General features: G+C 41.4%; 1 protein-coding gene across 2 annotated transcripts; it reads left to right on the top strand.

The window, feature by feature from the left end:
* Positions 1 to 1,565: 1,565 nt before the first annotated feature.
* Positions 1,566 to 17,413, top strand: POGLUT3 (protein O-glucosyltransferase 3). Of its 2 annotated transcripts, none has more exons than XM_080377197.1 (8): positions 1,566 to 1,900; positions 9,605 to 9,802; positions 11,208 to 11,494; positions 11,906 to 12,122; positions 13,515 to 13,711; positions 14,653 to 14,847; positions 15,846 to 15,950; positions 16,789 to 17,413. In XM_080377197.1, the coding sequence occupies exons 1-8, from the start codon at positions 1,699 to 1,701 to the stop codon at positions 16,912 to 16,914; spliced, it is 1,527 nt and encodes a 508-aa protein (XP_080233323.1). In that variant the 5' UTR covers positions 1,566 to 1,698; the 3' UTR covers positions 16,915 to 17,413. The 2 variants fall into 2 exon arrangements, with proteins under 2 accessions (XP_080233323.1, XP_080233324.1); XM_080377198.1 differs by lacking the exon at positions 1,566 to 1,900 and adding an exon at positions 9,105 to 9,199.
* Positions 17,414 to 21,107: the final 3,694 nt, after the last annotated feature.

Below are 21,107 nucleotides of genomic sequence, written 5' to 3'. Positions count from 1 at the left end.
TCCTTCGCCTCTCCTCAGGCCAGGTCCCTGCAATGCTCCCCTCGTTACCGGCTGCCAGTGGAGACGACCCACTCACCAGCCCCCCTCCAAGCCCAACCGACCATCCTGATGGCTTTTTACCTGTCTGGTTGTTCCCCATCCAGACCGCAACACCCTAACTTGGACACAAGGGTGTTGTGGGAGACACTGATGTCCTTGATAAATTCAAGGTAAATAACATTCCCTGCTCTCCCCTCCTCTGCAGAGCCAGTTTATCGCCTGGGTCGGCCAGGCGCAGCTGGCCCTTGGTCTATCCACGCCGACTGCGCGGATGACTGGAAATGCCAAATGTCCTCCCAGGCGGCGCAGGGGGCGAGGGATGCCACCCGCGCTGATCCCTGCCCTGAGAGCGGCAGCCAGGGCTCTACAGCCCGCCAAGAAGCACGCCTGGAACTCCAGGTTAAGACCATACGTGTTTTCTCTTGCCCGTTGGGAGTATCACACGTGGCATGCCAGCGGAGATCTGTGGTTATATGAAGCGAGGGAGTTTAGGAGACTACAGACAAAAGCAAGGAGGAAACCAGACTTGATAATTCCACTTCCAAGGAGCCTGTTTTTCATGGTCTGTATGCACCGAGACTTGAAGTTCGTGTTATTCAAAAACACGCAGCATTCAGTCAGGCTCTCATTGTGTTGCATGTGAAAATCCAGGCTCGCACAGAAAATCGAGTTAATTCTCCTACAGCCTTGTAAGCGCGCGCACACGCACCCCACCTACCAACACCCTGAAATATTTCCTAGTAGCAGCAAACACTTCTGGTAAAAATTATGCAACTTTAGGAGGCAAATCATTGGAGGCTTTCCCTGTTGACTTGCGTTCCATCATTTTAAGTCCACGAAATGACTTTCTTGTTACACTTTCTCAAGAACGTTACCACGGCCCCTCTTTCCCCATCACCAAGCATCCCGCAGGGATGAGGGCCACCGGCAGGACCTCACCCGCAGGCCCCAAGCACATCTCCAGTCCGGGAACGCAGTGGGAGCCCGTGCTGGGAGGCGAGCCCAGCCGCAGGGAGCCGCGTGCTGCTGCGTCCCAGGGGACCGGCTCTGTCCTCCACTTCAAGCAGTCACGGAGGGTGGGGAAACCTAAAACTGCGAGGAGGAACTGTAAATGATATATATTTTTTTTTTCTTTTACAGCAATCTCTGCTTGTACATAAGCCGGCACCGGCAGTCACAGTTAAGAAACGGGGTTTTCCCTCGGTCAGTCCCGGGCCAGCTGTGCGGCTGCGGGCCGCGCCGTGTCCCCCCACACCGGTGGCCGCTCCGGCGGGAGGGCACGGAGAGGGATCGGCTCCGCGGCCGGGCCTGCGGGGGGGCGGGGGGCAGCCGGGCCTCGCAGGGGCTGAGGCGGCCGGGCTGGGTGCCCCCACCTCACACCAGCCCCGCCGCGTCGCCCCGGCCCCCTGGGAGCCCGGCCCCGCCCCCAGCCCCCACGGCCCCGGCCCCGCGGGGCAGCCGGGCCCCGGCCACTCGCGGCCTGGCGGCCGGCGGGGGGAAGGGGCGGTGCCGGTCCCAGCCGCCCGGGGCCAGCCCGGCCCCCCCCTCGCCTCCCGCGGGCGCTGCGGCGGCGGGGCGGGGGGCGGGCGCGGGGCCGCGCAGGCCCAGAGGCGGCCCCGGCCCCCCGCCCCGAGCGGGCGCGGCCAGCGCGGCGGGGCGATGGGGAGCCGCGGGCTGCTGCCGCTGCTGCCGCTGCTGCTGGGCGCCGCGCTGCCCCCGCTGCGGCCGGCGGAGCCCGTTAGCGCCGAGCGGAGCCTGGCGTGGGGCCCCGGGCTGGAGGCGGGGCTCGCCCTGCCCGTCGGGTACTTCTACATCCAGGCGGTCAGCGCGGCCGGACGCAACTTCTCCCGCTCCCCGCCAGGTACCGTGCGAGTGCCCGGGCGGGGGCGCGGGAGGGAGACCCCGCCCGGGGCTGCAGCTGCCCGCCCCGGCCCCTTCCCCTCCTTCCCCTCCTTCCCCTTCCTTGCTCCCCGCTCCGCAGCACTTGCCGTGCCCCCGGCCGGGCCCCGAGCGCAGCGCACGGCCGCGGCCCCCCGCCCCCCCCGGCGCAGCGCGGTGCCCAGCCCGCCCCTGCCCGCCGCGGGGCTCGCAGCGCCAGCCCGGGCCGCTCCGAAGGCAGCGGGGCCGCTGGGGCGGCGGGTGTGAGGGAGCCCCCGTGCCCTGCTCGGAACCACGAACGTGGTTTCTTTAACGCCGCACGCACACCAGTTGCTTAAAATGCCTGTTGGGTAAGCACGGCGCTGGGCTCCGTGACCCTGCTGCTGCTCCGTGAAGGAGTTGTCGTTTCCATCTCCGGTTTGCTCGGCACAGGCCGCCCCGTGGCCCTTCTCCTGAGGGTGGGAGTTGGGGTTTGCCCTCCTGGTCCCCCTATGCTGCCAGTCAGCTCTTCGCTGCTGCAAGTTACTTCCACAGGCTCGACGCTAATGATTTTAATTTATAATAAAAGTAACTTTTGCATCGTGGATTTCATAACGATGATAACCCTGAGATAACCACTCAGTGGAACTCCTATATTGCTGATTTATATAGGGCAGAACTAGTTTACTTGGTTCCGTATTATTTGCTGTTCACATAGATGGTACCGAGAGGGTGTCTGCCAAGTAGGCATGGCCTCTTCGCATCTTGCCTTTAGAAGGCTGAGGCTTGTGAAATTAAAGAGTAGGCCTATATCGTACAGGTTCTATCTTCAGTCTGACAGAAGCCCAGATACTTCAGATCTGGCCTGTCTCTAGCTGCTGTTGTAACTTAGTGCTGGATCGTAGCGCAGTTTTGTAATTGCACTGAAGAATGCAACTGCACGCTCGCTGCCAGCGAGGCGGAGGCTGACGTCTGCCACACGGGGAGAGCCTTGGCTTCAGACAGGTTGCTAAAGGTAAAAAGGTGTGAAGATCAACTGGATTCTTGTGCTGGTTTAAATCCTCCAAGATAAACTGATAGGACATGGTTTACTGAGAACCTCGTTTTGACCTCAGTGTGTTCATGTGTGTTAGTATTTATATTAATAAATTCAATGTCTTTGGAATGTTTCCAGGTCCTGATGCCACCTGGCATGGAGTGCTCCATGACATTCTGCATCCTCCAAACCAAGGCGGTGCATGCGTGCTGCCAACAGGGAAGAGCTGTTGGCTCGTCCTGTGCTAATTGCTGAGCCGTGCCCAGACTTATTTAGGAGAGTGCCAAGGATCCTCTAACAATTTAGCGGTACAATTGATCATATTCCAGTGCATGAGCACTGTTTAATGTACTCGTAGAGACACGGGATATAAATTTCAGTTCTCAAACAATTTCAAATGTTCAAATTCTATTTGTAAAATGTCTTTATGAATTGCAATTAATATTTATTAAGGTTCTCCTTTCCAATATAAACTAAACACATCTCAGACTATCCCTGCTGGGTAGTTAAATAAATCCGCATTATCACCTCCATTGCACAAACAAGAATATTGCAATCAGAATGGGAGAGCTGCAGTTAAGGCTTCCCATTTGTAAAATTTGTCCAAATCTGTTACGTATTTTGTGTGCATTAGAATTTCAGTCAAGTAGGTCAGTCCTTACTGGCATCCAGTATGAAACTTACATAGGATAATTGGTAGATTTTACATCCAGGTGAGTTTTCTGAGTGTTAAGTCTAATCAGCAGAATTAATGTGTAGTATTGCACATCACACAGTAATTTTGACCACAGGCTGTAACCCTTTGACCCATCTTAGGAAGATGACAAATGATGTGGAATTCACTTGTTCCCTAGAAAAAATATTCCAAAGAATAAAAAATCACTGCTGAAAATATAGATCTTACTTTTAATATAAACTGCATAGATTTTTTTTTTGTGGATACTTGGATCACCTTACCCTTCTTTTCTGCTAGGTTTTCGCCTAGGTTTAACAACTGCCCACCATGTCTTTATGCACAGTTGACCATGACAAAGTCAGCTGCTAACTGTTCTTCAGATGATCTACGTACTCTGCTAATGAATTATTTTGAAGGCCTCCCAGGTATCCTTGCAGGTTTTATGAAATACTTCCAAAGAGAAGTGGTACATTTCTGCCAGCCCTCATTTCAGTGCAGCTAAACAGAGCGCCTCTCAGTTATGCTCACCTTCATATCTGCAACACCGTAGGACCTTCCTTCAGGTCTTTTGTTGGCCACGATGCCTGGGCTTTTGTGATAGTCACACAGATCTTCCTACACAACTTGTATTTCTTTGTTCCTGGATATATGCCCTTGCAGCCGACCTTGTTGTGAAGTATATACTATTCAAAGGAGTCCAGTTTGCTAAGTGAACCTCTTTTGTTCAGCTGCCTCGTTATTGACACCATTGATTTCACAATTTCCATCTGCAAAAGTAACCAGCAATGATTTCAGTAAAAAACAGTTGAGGGAAAAAAAACTTTTCAGACATTTTAATTTCTCTTCTGTATACATGTTAGAAATAGGGTGGCTGAGTTTTTTGTTCTTCTCTAACAATTTGCATAAATCAATACCTTGTTGCCTTTTCTCTTTCCATCCCTGCATTTCTTCAGTCCTTCATCCATGCATGGAATACCCTTTTCTGTAAGCAAGAGGGAAAAAAAAGGCATAAAGCAAGTTTCATCATCTGGATTACTTAAAGTATCCCATTTTGACTGTGTCTGAATTTGAGTCTCTCTTCAGGACTGGAAAATTATTTTGTACTTAAAATGCTGTCCCAGACAGGTTTTCAGGGTAATACAGAAGTACTAGTGGTGATGATTCAACAGGGACACATTTTTCTTATATGGTTTCTCTGCATTGAGAGAAACAGAGAAATGTGAATGAAAGTACCATGGTAACCTTCCTCCAATTTTTAAAAAAGAAATCAGCAAAAAGCTGTTATAAATAAATGCTTAAAGGCCTTGGCTCCATTACAGAATGAACGTTGTAAGTCATAAACAAAAATCTTGTCACCTCCAGTGAATAATTTGTACTTACGTTAAATATTCAATCTCCTTTTTCTTCCCCCTCCCTTTCAGTGGGGTTAGCTTTTCCCAGAGAGCTTTGTTACCAGGTCACTCCTCCCTTATCAAATGCTTCCTGCATCTAAACTGCCACCAACTAAAATTAACACATCCTTTGCGTAGATCCAGAGCTCCTCATGTCTCTAGAGTGGTAAGTATATAACCAGCGAGGAACGAAGACCTGCTTAGTTGTTTCCTGTGGGTGAAGACAAAGAGATCGAGTTCAGTAGTATTTGACTTGTGATTTCTCAATATTCACTCATTTTTGTGGTAACTGAAAGCTTTTTTTTCTCTGGTAGGAAATCTCTATAGCCAGTTAAAATGCTAAAGATATAATACCAACAGAAAACTCTTTTCTCTGTGATCCTACCTCATGACATGCTCTGGATTCAAAGGTTTCTTAATCTAAATACTACTAGGTGACACTCGTAGGGAGAGGATGCTTGGCTGAAGTCAGCTGCTTTTAAGAGAGTTGAAAAAGATGGTTGTGACAAGAGTGACATTTAGAAGCAGAGATGTTTATTCCTTCGGGAGAGTCATTCATGGAATCCTTTGCCAGATTCAAAAGGAGGGGACTCACTCCTGCATTAAGACCTCTGGCGGTATTTAGTTGAGTGAGGAACAGAAATTGTTACTCACCTTTGGAGAAATGTGGTTTTCCTCTTATTTGGACTACAGCTCTGCACTGTCCTTATGAAGAAGACCATTCATGAGGAAACCAGCTCCTTGATATTTTCTTCTCAACCCTTCCTTACAAACTTGTGTTTGTGCTGGCACTAGATTCAGAGTCTCTGAAGTCTCTGCAGTCTGACAAAGTGAAAAGCAGATAGTTTGGTCATAGAAGTATGGCTCACACAAGAGGGAATTAATAAAATGCTGTCCCAACTGTCTTAGACTTGGATATGTTGTCCTTGTTTAATAAAACTTCCCAAGCCTTAACCACAGGGGCTCAAGCATTTGAAGTGTCATCCTAGCTGGCATTTGTTCATTTTCTCTGTAATCCAAATCCAACAGAAGTCCAGTTCCATCAGAATCATGAAGAACAGAAATTAAAGCAGTCATTTTCTTCTGAAGAGGAAGTCTTTCCCTGTTGCCTTCTCAGCAGACTGATATTCAAGGGTTGCCTCTCTGAGCTCGAGAATGGTCCATCCCTACCAGCAGGAAATCAAAGGTGGTGGGATGTAGGGATGAACAAGGAGCTTCTGACTAAACACAGAAGCAGCAAGCATACAATGGGTGTAAGCAGGGGCAGGTGACCCGGGAGGAATACAGAGATGCTGTCTGATTGGGCAGGTGTAGGGTTAGGAAAACCAGAGCTGATCTGGAGTCGAATCTGGTGAGGGATGTGAAGGGCAACAAGAAAGGATTCTAGAAGTACCTCAACAGCAATAGGAGCCTAGGGAAAATGTGAGCCTGCTGCTGAATGGGGCAGGGGACCTGGTGACAAATGACACAGGAAAGGTCAAAGTAGTGAAGTGCCGCCTTTGCCTTAGTCTTTGCTGGCTAAGACCAGCCTTCAGGAATCCCAGGTCCCTGAGACCAGAGGGAAAGTCTGGCACAAGGAAGACTTGCCCTTGGTGGAGGAAGATCAAGTTAGGGAACACTTTAAAATCTAGATGTGCCAAAGTCTGTGGGTGCCTGATGGCATGCACCCATGAGTGCTCAGGGAGCTGGCAGACATCATTGTGAGGCCACTTTTGATCTTCTTTGAAAGATCACAGCAAACAGGAGAGGTTCCTGAAGACTGTTAGAAGTCACATGAAGTTCAGGCTGAACACAAGACAACTTATTTTTACTGTGAAGGTGGCCCAATACTGGAGCAGAATACCCAGAGAGATTGTGGAGTCTCCATTTGTGGGGGTATCCAAAACTCAACAGGACACGGTCTTGGGGAGCTTGCTCTGGCTGACCCAAGCAGGTGGGTTGGACTAGATGGTCTCAAGGTCACTTCCAAATGCAACCGTTCTGTGATTGTCGTTATTCCCTGTTTCTCCATTATGCTTGTATTACCAAGTGTTGCGTGGTACAACATAATCTTGCACAGAGCAAAGAAGAGCTGAAGGATATATTTAGAAGGAACCTGACTACTCTGAATAGTTCTGGATATCTGACTCATGGACAGTTTTGAAACTGCCTACAGGATTCAGACTAATTCAAGGAGAAGAAAACAAATGAGGAACTAAAACTCATTGTTTCCCAGAACTTCCTTTGATGCCTCTAGTTCTTGTGTTACCAGACTGAAGTTTTAAAACACACTTTTTCTCTGTAAATGTGTAATCACTTTTTGGAAAAAGAACTGCCTTAGGATGTTTTTGATGCAGCAAATACCAGAATGTTTAAATGGGGATTAAGCAGGCGTGGGAAACCTTCACTGAAGGCTATTGAAATTATGTGCATACAAGTTGTTGTTTTTCAAGTCTTTTTGTTGCAAATTTATAGACAGAGAGGACAGTAACTTCAAAGGTAGTCCTTTAATTTCTTTGCTCTTATTATCTTGCGCATCTCTGCTAGTGACTGTAAGGTGCAAGATGCTGAGCGGACCTTTGGTTTAAAAGTCAATTTAAAGTGCTATGATCATAGAGACATTCTTACATTATCATTTTATTTCTACTTCATGGCATCTTGAAAGGTAATCAGTAGCTAGATGTCAAAAATACATGAAGGGGGCAAAACTTTAATTTCCTGCCTCTTCTGTGATGGTGACTGTGCTTGCAGATACACCAAAACAAGCTGAGGAGCTTCAAAACTGGGAGCCAGTCTGAATCAGTTCTACCCACATAGATCCAAACTGTAGAGATCCCAAGCTGTGACAGTCTTAGATCTAAACCAATGTACCATTCATAGAAATTGTTTTGGAATTTTAAGTCTATTAGCATTGCTTGAGCTCTACCTATACTTGCACAAGGAAATTTAACACTGCGTAGCTGTACTGCCAATGTGTCCTCAGCCTACCATGTAAGCAAGCAGGGAGGTGTCCACTTACCATTCCTTTGAAAAGGAGGTACCACATATCTGGAGCAACCTTAACATTCCTCGACTCCTCAAAAGTCAGAAGGGCACTTCTGGAAATCATTTTGGACTGACGCTTAATCAAATGAGGGCTTCTCATGGTCGATCTGGTAGCTACTGGAAACAATATTCTGCATTCCTTAGCGGTGGGAGTGCTGCTTGCCACACTGGCATTTCAAGGAGGAATGAATGCTTGCTTCATTTTGTTTCTTCAATATGTCGGCAAATGAAAGTACTCTGACTTGCTTTGTGGCGTCTTTGGCTGGCATGGGCTTTGAATAGTAAGAAAATTTGAGGGATGATTACAAATAATCCACATTTTATATTCTTACATTGGAACACAAAGCACAGGAGGGGGTGTGTATTGAAGCCATGAGAGATTCTTCTGCTCACACACACTGACCGTATGCTTATTGATTGAGGGATTGACTCTTGACAACAATGTCTGGAAGAATCTGAGCTACTCAGGGTAACTGTTCTCTCTGTGAAGAGGCATGACATGTCAGGAAGCACATGTCTGAAATCACAAGGGTTCTGCCTAATTTAATCTGGAGACTTTTGCACAGTAGTTGAATCCAATTTCAAGATCCAGGAAAGGAGACATGATTGATGATTAAATGACTGATGTACTTACCATGTCAGTGCATTTATTTGTGGATACAAAGTATGTTAAAATACGGATTGTATAGAATTAACTGTAACATCTCAGTCATTTAGTACTGTTGGGACACGTTCAAATTTTAGTAACGTTGTAATTTTATCTGGATTTTTTCAGTTTAATTTCTTTCTGTATACTACTTTGTGGTAATGTTCATTTTTGGTTTGCGATTCTTAGACATGTTGTGAATAATCCGTCCCGCTCTATTTTGAAGAATAAAGATGGCGATTACCATTTGTGACAGAAACAAGGGAATAGAACAGATTTGTTTATGCATACTCATATTGTCCACAAAATATTCCATGCCCACTTAAAACGTCACGGTGCATTAATGATGAAATACTGGTGATCTTTAAGCCACAGGTCAGACAGATGTCCAGGAAACATCTCTACTATCATTCTCTTATCCCTGCTTTTCAGTAGCTGGGACTCTAAATTTGCAAGACAGTCAGCTGCAGCCCAAACGTGAACAATTTGTATCTGACTCCTGCATGCTGCAACTGCCTTTCCACAAGCTGGCAAGTATTCTTTTCTCCTGTTATTTTAACTTGGTTTCCTGTCTTTCTTAATCTAGAGGAAATGATTGCTCCTCAGAGCACTAACTTGAATACTTAGTATTAAACCTAATCTTTGCTTCAAAATACTGTTAGCCTTTCCTTCTATCTTGTAATCATTTTTTAACTTTTTATCTCCATCTACAGGTTTTCCCTTTATTAGGTATGTGATGATCAAGAAAATTTAGTAGGATGAGCTTCCATCACTGGAAATTAATGTTACCAACTTGGTATAATACACAAATTTCTAGTGCAGTTAAATTAAATTCCATGGACTTAATCCAGTAGAGTTTGCTCTCACCTTTATTTCATGTATGTGATTCTAATAGTTTAAAGTGCTTTTATCTGTTTTTATTTCCCTTTTTTCAGGAAGAACACAGTTTAAAGTGGTAATTAAAGCACTTTCTCCAAAAGAAGGCACCAGAATTCACACCCCTCGCCCTTTGGATAGAAATGATGGCACATTTCTTATGCGGTATCGGATGTATGGGAGTGTCAGAAAGGGGTTAAAAATTGAGATACTTTATGGTGATCAGCATGTAGCTCAATCTCCTTATATTTTGAAAGGTAAAGGTATTTTTTTGATTTAACATAATGTATGCTGGTTGCTACAGAAATGCTACGCACTAATTTAGTGCCAGAGGAAGAGATGGGAAATTAGAGGTTTGTTTGCCCTTGTTGGTATAGTCTCACAAACAGTCTCCTTATACAGACAAGTGAGCAGTGACAGTCTATACATTGCCAAGTTACAGGACGTAGATGCAAAAGCATGTAGATTGTGGCTTCTAACATTGAGGTGATGTGTCTGGACATCTCCTCTTCCCTCTTGCATAAGGAAATGGATCTGTTCAGGTCTGTAGGGAGTAAGAGAGCAATGCTTGTATTTTTACTGTTTTCAAGCAGGTATTCCCTTAAAGATTTTGTTATTTTTATCTAAAGTAGAAAATACTACTTGCAAAAACAAGGAGTTTCTGTTGTTCCCAACCCTGTAATTCAAATGTCTGTGATTTCTAAAACGTGTGATCCTTCCTAACAGTAAAACCAATATTTCTTTAACCAGACAATATTAAATTTCTTTCCATTAGTCCCGTTTAATTGAGTGCAGGTGTATACTATGGAACAAATATTTAAAAGCAGGGAGAACAAGGCAAATTATTCTCTCATTCCACATCTGCTTCTTTTAACTTCCTTCTCTTGCTTTCAAATGGACAGCTGTTTAGCAAAGAAAAAGATAATACAAAGTTACTTCTCTGCAGTCTTGTTTCAGTTCACTGCTACTTTTAACCAGATTTTGGTCATTTAAAAAAAAAAAATATGTCCTCAATACAAACTTAGAAATGTCTTGAAACTGAAATGGAACTGTCATGACTCCTCAAGGTAGTAGTATGCCTTCTTTTTACTGGTGCACATTTGCCAGCAGCTATGAAACTATGACACTGGACAGAACCCATTTTGATTAGAAGTCCATGAAATAAGGGCTTTTTTTTCCCACTCTGAGGCTCTTTCTTATACCTTCTGAAGCTCTCTGCTTCAAGAGGACAGAAAGAATAGTTGATTATACATAAAAGAAAACACCTTATGCCAGAGTTAAAGACTACTGTATCAAAGTTCTGAACTAGGCTAAAATTGAAGCTGTAATACCTGGGCTTTGGTAGTTATGGACAGTTAGAACAATGCTGAATACCCTACGTGGTTGGCAGGTAGCACAATAATGGAATGTCATTTTGCAGATGAATTTTACCCTGATAACAAAAAGTCTAGTATTTTGATTTGTGAAAAGAGAAGAATGTTTTCTGTTATACTGCCAAACCCCAGAAATGTTATGGGGAGGATGATTCCCAGGAAAACTTCAGAATACTTGGAACAAAAAAATGTGAAGCCACTGTAATGTCCGCATTTATATGCCCATGTGTTTGAATTATGATTGGTGTAGAATCAGCAATACAGACTCTCAGTGCTTTGTTTTCTGTAGGACCAGTTTATCATGAATATTGTGACTGTCCTGAAGAAGACCCTGAGATCTGGCAGGACATTATGTCTTGTCCATCCCAAGAACCTCAGATTACAAAAGACTTCATTTCTTTTCCCACCATTGACCTTCAGCGAATGCTTAAGGAAATCCCAACAAAGTTCAGTCAAACAAGAGGTGCTATTGTTCATTACACTATTCTCAATAATCACATCTACCGTCGCTCCTTAGGGAAGTATACAGACTTCAAAATGTTCTCTGATGAAATGTTCCTGTCACTGGCAAGAAAGGTATCAGGTTTTATCATATAAGACTGTTAAGTATGGCAATACTGCATTTTTTGGTGTATTTTCAGATTTATAATTCCTGAAGTAAGATTTGACTTTTGTTTTTTCATTAAGGTAACAGAGTAGCTTAGGGATAATGGGGGGGGGTTGAGATTGACAGTAATGAAATCGCTAGGAAAGCTGCAGGGGCTAAGGTCCGATTCTGCAAGTTTTTTCCTAGTCTCTGTGAGTGTTTCTCTCGTATGTTCTTGCAGGGCAGAAACTTGAAATTCACACCATAAGCTCAGCTAAAGCTATTAACTGTCTAGGTAGGTTTATTGTTTCTGCATGACATGAGAGAACTGAGGAATATATGTAGGAGTGACGAACAGCTTCTATCTTTGTGTTATTACCCTTTCTCCGGTACACATTTAGGTTCGTCTTCCTGATGTGGAGTTTTACCTTAATGTTGGAGATTGGCCAGTTGAGTATCGGAAAGCCAATGATACACCTGGCCCTATACCTGTCATTTCATGGTGTGGCTCTGTGGATTCAAGAGATATAGTCCTTCCAACATATGATGTAACCCACTCGACCCTTGAAACCCTGCGTGGAGTCACAAATGATCTCCTTTCTATTCAAGGAAATACAGGTAAATTAGAGATCATGGACTTAAAAAAAGAATTTGTAAATTCCATCGAAGAAGCAAGTTACATTCAAATAATGTGTTGAAGTCTTCAGTTCACAAGTGCCTTAGGAGGTCTCTTAATAAAAGCAGGTTAGTCTTTACAGATCGTAAACGCTTTCAACACTGCTACTAAGCATGTGCTTAATATGAGCCAATTTTCAATAGAGACAGATGTTAAGGAGTCCAGGTTACAATAATGGTGATTTTTAACTTAAAAGGTATCCAGAAGATACTGTGACTTGTCAAAAGAAAAGTAAATATAATCAGAAGGCCTTTTTCATCCGTGAAGGACTTGAGTATGTTCCTTCTAATCAAACAGTAATCCTTTTCCTGACAGTGATGTGGCCCAATGTTCTGTTTACATAAAAATTAATTTGAATCCTGAAAGAAGTAAACTGGTACTATGCTGCAGCCTCTTTCAAATGAGAAAATACTGTCTGTACAAAAAAATACCTCAGAGTGGGATCTTCTGAATTGTTTTTCTAGCTTTGAAGGAAGAGTCAGTTTTACTGACAGATATCTTCCTCTCCTAGGAAATTAATGAATACTTAGGGCCAGACAGATGGCGTGAACAATGCCTAAGGATTAAAACTTGAGTGAAGAGGCATTTCTTTTTATTTGATTAGTTCACAGTTTCTCTTTTCTTCATTAGTTTCTAAATTAAATATTGTAATTAAATGATCAGTTTGAAGCACTCTGTGTTCAGTGATCTAGTACAGCTGCTTTTCCAATTAGGAGACAATAAGAGCCTACTCTACTTCAGTAGGTCCTTTAAGGACATTCCCAGCAGAGGATGAGGAAGTATGTATGTAATGTTTTTAAAAGCAGACAGTAAGCAGTGATGAAGTCTTTCAAGCTCTTGCTAAGTATCTTGATAACATAGTATAGCCATTTTTTTTCCTTTTTAAGTCATCATTCAGTGATTCCTCAAAGACTTAACTAAACTGCTGGGTAACAGAGGTGGGTTTTGCTAAAGAAATTTTGGTTATTGTGGCAGGCTTTATAGATGAATTACTTTAATTATCAGTATTTACTTACATAATTTGATTATAATTCCTTATGTAGCTTTCAAGATATTTCAAGTTGTTTAAATATAAAATTGTTGAGTGGAAAAGCAGTTCTCTGATTTTTCCTTTTGTAAGTGGCTCAGTTTCTCATCACAAAATTCAAGCCAGAACTGGGAGTTTAAACTCTGTGATTAATAAGTGATTATGGATTCACTATAAGAAATCATGCCTGTTTTACTACATCTCTTGAGTATAATGCCACTGACATAGTAAGTTCCTTATTTGCAGTACACGTATCATGAACGTTTCATTACTGTTTGCTTTTTTCCTTATCATGCAATGCTCGTAGGTCCACTCTGGGAAAACAAAACTGAGCGAGCTTTATTTAGAGGTCGAGACAGCCGAGAAGAACGTCTCCATCTTGTCAAGTTATCCAAGGAAAACCCAGAACTTCTAGATGCTGGAATAACAGGATATTTCTTCTTCAGAGAAAAAGAAAAAGAGCTGGGAAAGGTTCAGCTGATGGGCTTCTTTGACTTCTTTAAGGTAGCAAGCAAATTACAGTCTTGGATTAATTTTGCAGTCAAGTTCTTACTAACTGAAAAGACAAGGCTTACTTTTGCTAATTCCATTCGGTAAACAGAACAATCATGCTACACTGGGAACACTGATCCACGTGGGGTAGATAGACCATCTGTAATCAAGAGTCATACACACTTCTAAAAAAAGCCCCTATACTTTTTTCATTGGAGTCCCTTAGAGAGAGTTCTTGGAAAAAAAAATTAATAGGTGATTGAGAAATTGATTTCTCACCGTCAGGGTTTCTTTTACTTGGAGTAAATATGAAAATAATGGGCAGAACTTGTGTCCAATGCAAGTACATTATGGATGTCAGAAAGTCCTTGTAGTAACAAGTTAAAAAAATACATGCACAGTGGTATAATGAGTAAAGGGGACAGAGGCCTGTAAAAAGCCATTATAGTGTGAGGCAACTGAAGTTCTGTTCCAAGGATTAATATTATCAGAAATGCTGTGAAGCCATGAGCATCTGCCAGAGCAGTACATTCATGGTTACTTTTAGTATGATGTTTCAGATTATTTTATATAATAATATATGCTTCAGATTATTCTACATAATACTATAATTTTAAATCAGAATAAATTTACTTGTTTTGAATTTAAGTATAGATCAGTTTTATTTCCTTCCCAGCTCTACCCCTTGCTCTGTCGCAGGACACATAAAATACCCATCAGGCAGTTCATGTGACACAAAGGTTCTTGACTGTCAGCTTTGGGTTGAAAACAAATCCTTTTTCTATTATGTTACCCAGAATACCATGAAACTACACCTGCTTAACACTAAAACAGCATGATGAGAATTAATAAACACAATTATGTCTTGCCTGTGAATATAGTCTTTTATACAGTCAGTGTTCCTGTTCTGATTCAAAATGTTTCCCCTTTTTTTCTCTGTCTTCATACTGTAGTACAAATACCAAGTGAACGTAGATGGCACTGTAGCAGCTTACAGGTTTCCATACCTCTTGCTGGGTGACAGCCTAGTATTGAAGCAAGATTCCCAGTACTATGAACATTTTTATATTGGATTAAAACCTTGGAAACATTATGTTCCAGTTAAGAGAAACTTAGAGGACTTGCTAGAGAAAATAAAATGGGCTAAGGTAAGTTCCATTAATAATTCAAGTTCAAAGTGATAAACAAACATGTAAACGATTTATCTTAATACACTCTTCTTTTTGGTATTTCCACATACATATTTTGCATGAACTGAGATCCTGGAATAAAGGAAGTACATTTTGTTGTTAGTATGAGATGGGAAGGCCTTAATTCAAATAACCATCTCTATTCAGGTAAATACTTTAGAATTAATTTTAGGTATGTGCAGAAGTGTTTAATGAGTCAGTGTCTTAGTATACTGATTAATGCAGGTAATTTCCAAAGAAACACGCAGAATCCTAACTGATAATTAATTAATTTATTGCTTTTTTTAGGTCCTGACTAGAACAGAAGTCATTGCATGTTCTGTTTGAATGTACAAAAAATCGCTGCTCTGTAGCACGGTCAGAATGAGATTCTGTAACCAAACAAACTGATATAATGATGTGACTGAAAACGCCATTTGTGCTTTAAGTTTAGCTACTATGTTAAAAAACATAGGAAAAGTTCTGTTCTGAGAGTACTGTACTTCATAAAGAATCAGATGAGAATACTAACAGGTTTGAAATACAGACCTAAAAAACTTGAAAGTAAGTACATGAATTCAGAGTTATTTTTAAAAGGAAGACACTGAATTGCATTGCACAGGAGAGGACAATAGCTGTGGCTTTGTCTTCTGTAAAGCTGAGTATGTCTGGGAGATGTCGGACCTGATTTTGAAGAGGCTTGTGGCTTGGACAGAACAATACAGCAGTAATCAACTAAGTTTTCAAAATTGTATAATTATCCATGAAAGTTCTTATTAATAGCCCTAAGGTACCAGTTGTGACCATAAAAGCAATTCAGTATTTTAAAAAAATCTGTAATTCAAAGTGTGCTTTTGCAGTCACACATAAAGTTGCAGATTTGAATAGCCCCTTTAATAAAACTTCTAATGCCAGCCAGCCTTTGAGTAACTCACCTGATTGCTCTATTATTCATTCATTTTGTCTCAATTTTCCAGGAAAATGATGAAGAAGCAAGAAAAATTGCTAAAGAAGGACAATTAATGGCAAGAGAAGTACTTCAGCCTCACAGGCTTTACTGCTACTACTACAAAGTGCTCCAGGTTAGTACAATAGATCACTGTATTAGTTTGCCTAACTACTACTGACATTACAAATTTCATATTCAGTAGCAGACATGGTTCATATTATTCACGTGAGATCAGTGTGAAGAGCTTGCTAAAACTTGCTTCATCATTAAAGAGGCAACCTGACATAATAGTTTTTTACAGAATGAGAGATATTTTTTTTTGCCCCCGTCCCCACAGTCAGACCTGTGTTTAGTGTCACTTGGTATGTAGTTTCTAACAGATACAAGAGATAATCTGTACACAGCTTTCTTCCTTTTTTCGTTCATATTTATCCCCTCATGAGTTACTCTACTGTATTACAGAACAATAAATACATGGAAAAGAAATTCCAGAAGTATGGCTAGTAGAGTGATACGGGGTGAAGCAGGCCAAGTAGTCATTGCCTCTCTAGGAGATGCAAATCTCTAGTGAAAGAAGTTTCTGTTCTCTGAAAGTACTAATTTATTTTTCCTGTTTTGCTGTACAGAGTTAGATCTCAGCTTTAGCAGCCATAGGTTGACACAAAATTTGGAACTGTACAGTGTACTAAAATGACAGCATTATCTGCATAAAGTGGTTAGAGACACAAATAATGACAATATTCAAATTACCATTAATAATAGGTCAGGGGAAAACATTAAAAGAGGTTTTCAGAGGCAATGTAGCCTATTAGTAGGTGTGTTATAAAAACACTTTGTAAACAGGTTGTAAACAGTGACAAAAGGAGCCTGGATAAAGGCAAGCTTGTGAGTGGAAGGGAGGAGGAAAATTCTGTTTCATGAATTATATGTTAGTGCTTACGGCATTCTTAAGTGTTGTTTACATATTTCAGCAATATGCCAAACGCCAAGCCAGCAAACCTGAAATACGAGATGGAATGGAACTTGTACCTCAGCCTGATGACAGAGACTCAGTATGCAGTTGCCACAGGAAAAAGCCTTTAAGGGAAGATCTATAACTGTACCGGATGGAGAAAATCACCCACTTAACAATGCAAGAATTTAAATAGGAATTAAGCTGTGAAATCTAAGACACTTAGGGACTAGCAAACATTCTTAGTTATGTATTCATGTTGTATTTACATATCCTTTTACACACTGACTTTGGTCTACAACGTTGGTTCCCACAATTTTGTCTCCATGACCACCACCAGACAGATACTGACCCTGTAATGGGGAGCATCTAGGGGTTTTTTTGATGTACTGCACCATCAGGAAGAAGAGTGCAGTGCTGCTCGTGTTCCAGCTGGGACCTAGTTACCAAAGTTTTATGAGGAACCAGTCATCCACAAAAGATCTTCCATGAGTCAGTGCAAGTTATTCTAAAGAAGCATTTGCAACATACTAAAGCAGTGTTATGATTTCTTCATAAAGTTTACGTCAGTGTTAGATTGTTTCTTGTATACAAAACAATTTTCTAACTAGACAAAGAAAATGAATATTTGAGAGTTACAGATATCGGATCTGGTTTTGCTTTGAGATTATTTTGTGGTCTATGACAGATGACAGAATAGGGAACATGATCTAATATCAATTTCAGAGGAAAATTGAGAGGAGGGGGAGAGATCAGAATAATATTTTTATAAGCACCATCCTTGGCTGTGAATCACCAAAATTAAATGCTGCTTTAAAGCAGATTGTATAGCTATCACACAGTGCCTTGAGTGCCAAGACACCACTCTGAAGACCTGCTCCCTGCCTATGACTGTATCTCTGAATATAGTAACAGGTCCACAGAAGGACTTAGGAACTTCAGGTGAGGCCAGGTGACATACCAGTGTCTAGTTCAACAGTAAATTCTACAGTATTCTAGGCTACTTGAGTATTCACACATTGAAATTTGTTAGTAGAGTGTTAAGACCACCTAGGTTTAACTTCTATGTAGAGCTAAGGATGCCACCACCTTTTTCACTTCGGTTCATGAACTACTTTTGCCTGTGCCTGAGTTCCCAGAAGGACCTTATCCATTTTCCAAATTTAGATCATACCTAACCTTATACTGAGATCAGACTTTATTGTTTTGGTTCAAACGTATGACAGAAAAACCTATCCTGCACTTTCTATGTAGTAGTCCAGGGCTTAGAGACCATACTAAGCAATTGGGAAGCCAGTTGTCCTCCTTGGTTTGATTCAAAGCCATTTTTTCCAGGGCGTGCCTTAGCTCCAGGCTGGAGAAGAGGTTTTCCACTGAAGTTGTGCAGCCACGAAGCTAACAATACAAAATTCACAGGGCCAGAAGGAGCTGGTCATACCATTGCAGCAAAGTGTGCCTTTGGGTGGGGCAGAGGAAAAATCCTAGTCCTGGATGTGTATCCCAGTACCTCGGTTGATTTTTACCCGAGTTTGGCTACTTTGAAATGCATAAACAGTCCTGGAATGAGACACCAATGCCAATACCAAGATCAATGCCCACAGGCACCCATTTGTGCCCTCTGCATTTTCGTCTTGGCTAATATAGCCTGTCTGAGTAGCTTCCTACTCAGCTACACTCATGTAGTATCTTTCATGGATAGTAAATTGTCCCTACAAAAAAAGGAATGGAAACGTCTTAAGACGGTGGACTCATCTCATTGCTTAGGTACCCAAAGTGTAGTGCTCTACGCCTCATGCGGGCTTCATTCTTGGTTCTACACTGCAAGTTACTCATAAAATATATAAGACAAAGTTTCTGCACCAGAACAGGGAGAAAAACCAGATTTTTCAGTGTGCCAAATATGGAAAGAACTTCAGGTTTTCAAAGAGGTTAATGCAACTGTCTGCCAGTCACATTATGCCAGTTAAGAAAAAACCTGGAACACAGTGCTCTGCCCGTCATCCTCTTTGTTCTGGTTCTAACACTAATATCGGTTGTATTTTTATTTAGCATGATAATCAGTCCTAGAACTTTAGACTATAAATACATATTCAGCTCATCTGACATAAAATTTTCTACATCAAAATTGAGGAACAGGGTTCCAGTTGCTGAAGCTGACACTTAAAGCTGAGTATGTGCTCCTCTTTCATTCTCTGTGCAGTGTCATTTTTATGATATAATGTTATTTTGTGATACTATCCATTATACCATGTGCATTTTATACTGACCAGTATTTATGGAAGTGGCGTGCTCAGCAAAGGCAATTAAGTGTACCAGATGGTTGAAGCAACAAAGTTTTCCACCTCTCACACACGTATTTCAAACCAAAAGTCTAACAATGATCAGTTTATTTTTTAAAAAATAGGAGGGAATGAGGGGAGTCATGATGCATAGTTCAGGGTTCTTTGGAAATACCTGTGTAGAAAAAACTTGCCTGGCTTGAAACAGAAGTCTTTCAAACTGGAAGAAGAATCAGATAAAATTTAAATGGTCATGAATAAATAAATGTGAATATTTCATCCCTCCTTTCTCCCCTCATAAAAAGGGAAAAAAACTATTCTAAATTATCTGCCAAAAAACCCTTCTTGCTTTTGTAATAAGCATCCCTTCAAAACAAAGACTAGTTTGTCACAGGGTGTCTTACAGATGCTTTTATAGCTCAGAGGCAAGATATACTCTGAAAAATATGAATACATGCATCTTCCTGCCAAAATTAAAAAACAGTAGAGACATGGTAGAAGTTTCACTAAAAGCGCTGAGTCATTTCAGAAAATCTGGTTCAATTTATAACTACAGATCTTCCAAAGATAAAAGAAGGTAAGGCAAAGCCTCTCTTGTTTCCATTGGTGGTACTATATGCAATTGAAATTGTAATGAAGAGCAATCGTAACAATTGCCCGACCAGGCCAGAAAAGACATCAGATCTATTTCAGTTTGATGACAGGATGACACTTACTGGCCTGGTGTGTTACAGGAATTGCTAAATATTCAGTAAAACTTTTTTGTACAAGTAAAGTATAATACATACATTACACAGTATTTTCAAACAACATACATACACTAGAGTTTCTGTTATTCTGTAGTAGTTAACAGCAACTAAGTCTCTTGTACACCTAGCACTTGGTGGTAATTTTAAAAAATAGTTACTATTCCCACACTACTGAAGTTTGCTACAGTAATTTCAGCTATTAATGCACAACATAGGATTTAATATAAAGAACAAAATCTGTCCTGTTTTCATCAATGGTGATAATTTTTAACATACTGTAGAGCTTACCACCGATGATGAAGACAAGTTTGTTTGTTTGAAATAGTATGTCCTGAAGTCCAGGGCCAATATTTTCAAATGTAGGAATCTACAGAGAAGTGGTCTGACTTCCAAAAATGTTGGACCCTTTACTTAAGGGTCCTTATTTTCACATGCCTTTAACCTTAACAGTAGTTTCTTACACTGAACACTCCAGAAAGTTAGCCCTTTTATGTTATGTCATATGTATGTCCAAACATATTTAGGTACTCACATTTGGAAATACTTGGCCAACCTCAATTTAATCTTCAAATGAAAACTAGTAAATCATGATCTGTTAAACATAAAGGAGATATAAAATCAGTACATTTTCAGACTGTATTTTTTGAGATTTACCTCTAGCTAACTAATATACTAGTTTCATGACAGTGTTGTGCCAGGTCTGCCTTGTAGATTCATAATTAAAAAAACCCTATAATCAAAGCTTGTCTGATGGAATGTTAGATTTAAGCATCCATCCTAAGAAGCATACGCCCGACATTTATTACATTAGAAAGTAAATTATTTAGTTAGGGAGGAGAGCTGACAGGGAAAACTTCCATCACCTGTTTGAGCACGTTTGAGAAGCTTGCAAAGAAATGATAATGAGGAAAAGAAGCATTACATAAACCTAGGACATTATCAGCTCCCTTACTATTAAGTTTTCCAAAAGTGTTGTCTGTAAGGGCAGTGATGAAGTGCAAAATTTTATGTAAATGTATTATTATTTAAGTTCACAGGGTTCAGCCACTAGAATCTTCTTGTCTGTGAAAAATTTTATAGCATTTCAATGAGGCTATATGAGTACTAATGCTGGGCTTTTGAGTCATTAATAATGTAAGAAAATCTATACCGTAGAGAGCTAATGGCACTAATTTTGTATTTTGCTGTAAGAATAAGGGGAGAAGGATTATTTTGCATGGCTGTCTGAAGATATTTGAGACATCTGTAGCACATACCTTAATTAAGTCCCGTCACATGAGTGGTGATAAGCAAGAGGTGTATTACCAAGA

This window comes from Falco punctatus (assembly GCF_963210335.1).
Source record: "Falco punctatus genome assembly, chromosome: 2".
Classification (NCBI taxonomy): domain Eukaryota; kingdom Metazoa; phylum Chordata; class Aves; order Falconiformes; family Falconidae; genus Falco; species Falco punctatus.
The sequence above is the reverse complement of the archived record's forward strand: the minus strand, read 5'-3'. Positions and strand labels throughout refer to the sequence as shown.

Coding starts and splice junctions, on each gene's coding strand:
- POGLUT3 (XM_080377197.1), top strand. CDS start 1,699: ATGGGGAGCCGCGGGCTGCTGCCGCTGCTGCCGCTGCTGCTGGGCGCC. Junction 1,901..9,604: donor CTTCTCCCGCTCCCCGCCAG/GTACCGTGCGAG, acceptor CCCTTTTTTCAG/GAAGAACACAGTTTAAAGTG. Junction 12,123..13,514: donor TTCTATTCAAGGAAATACAG/GTAAATTAGAGA, acceptor CAATGCTCGTAG/GTCCACTCTGGGAAAACAAA.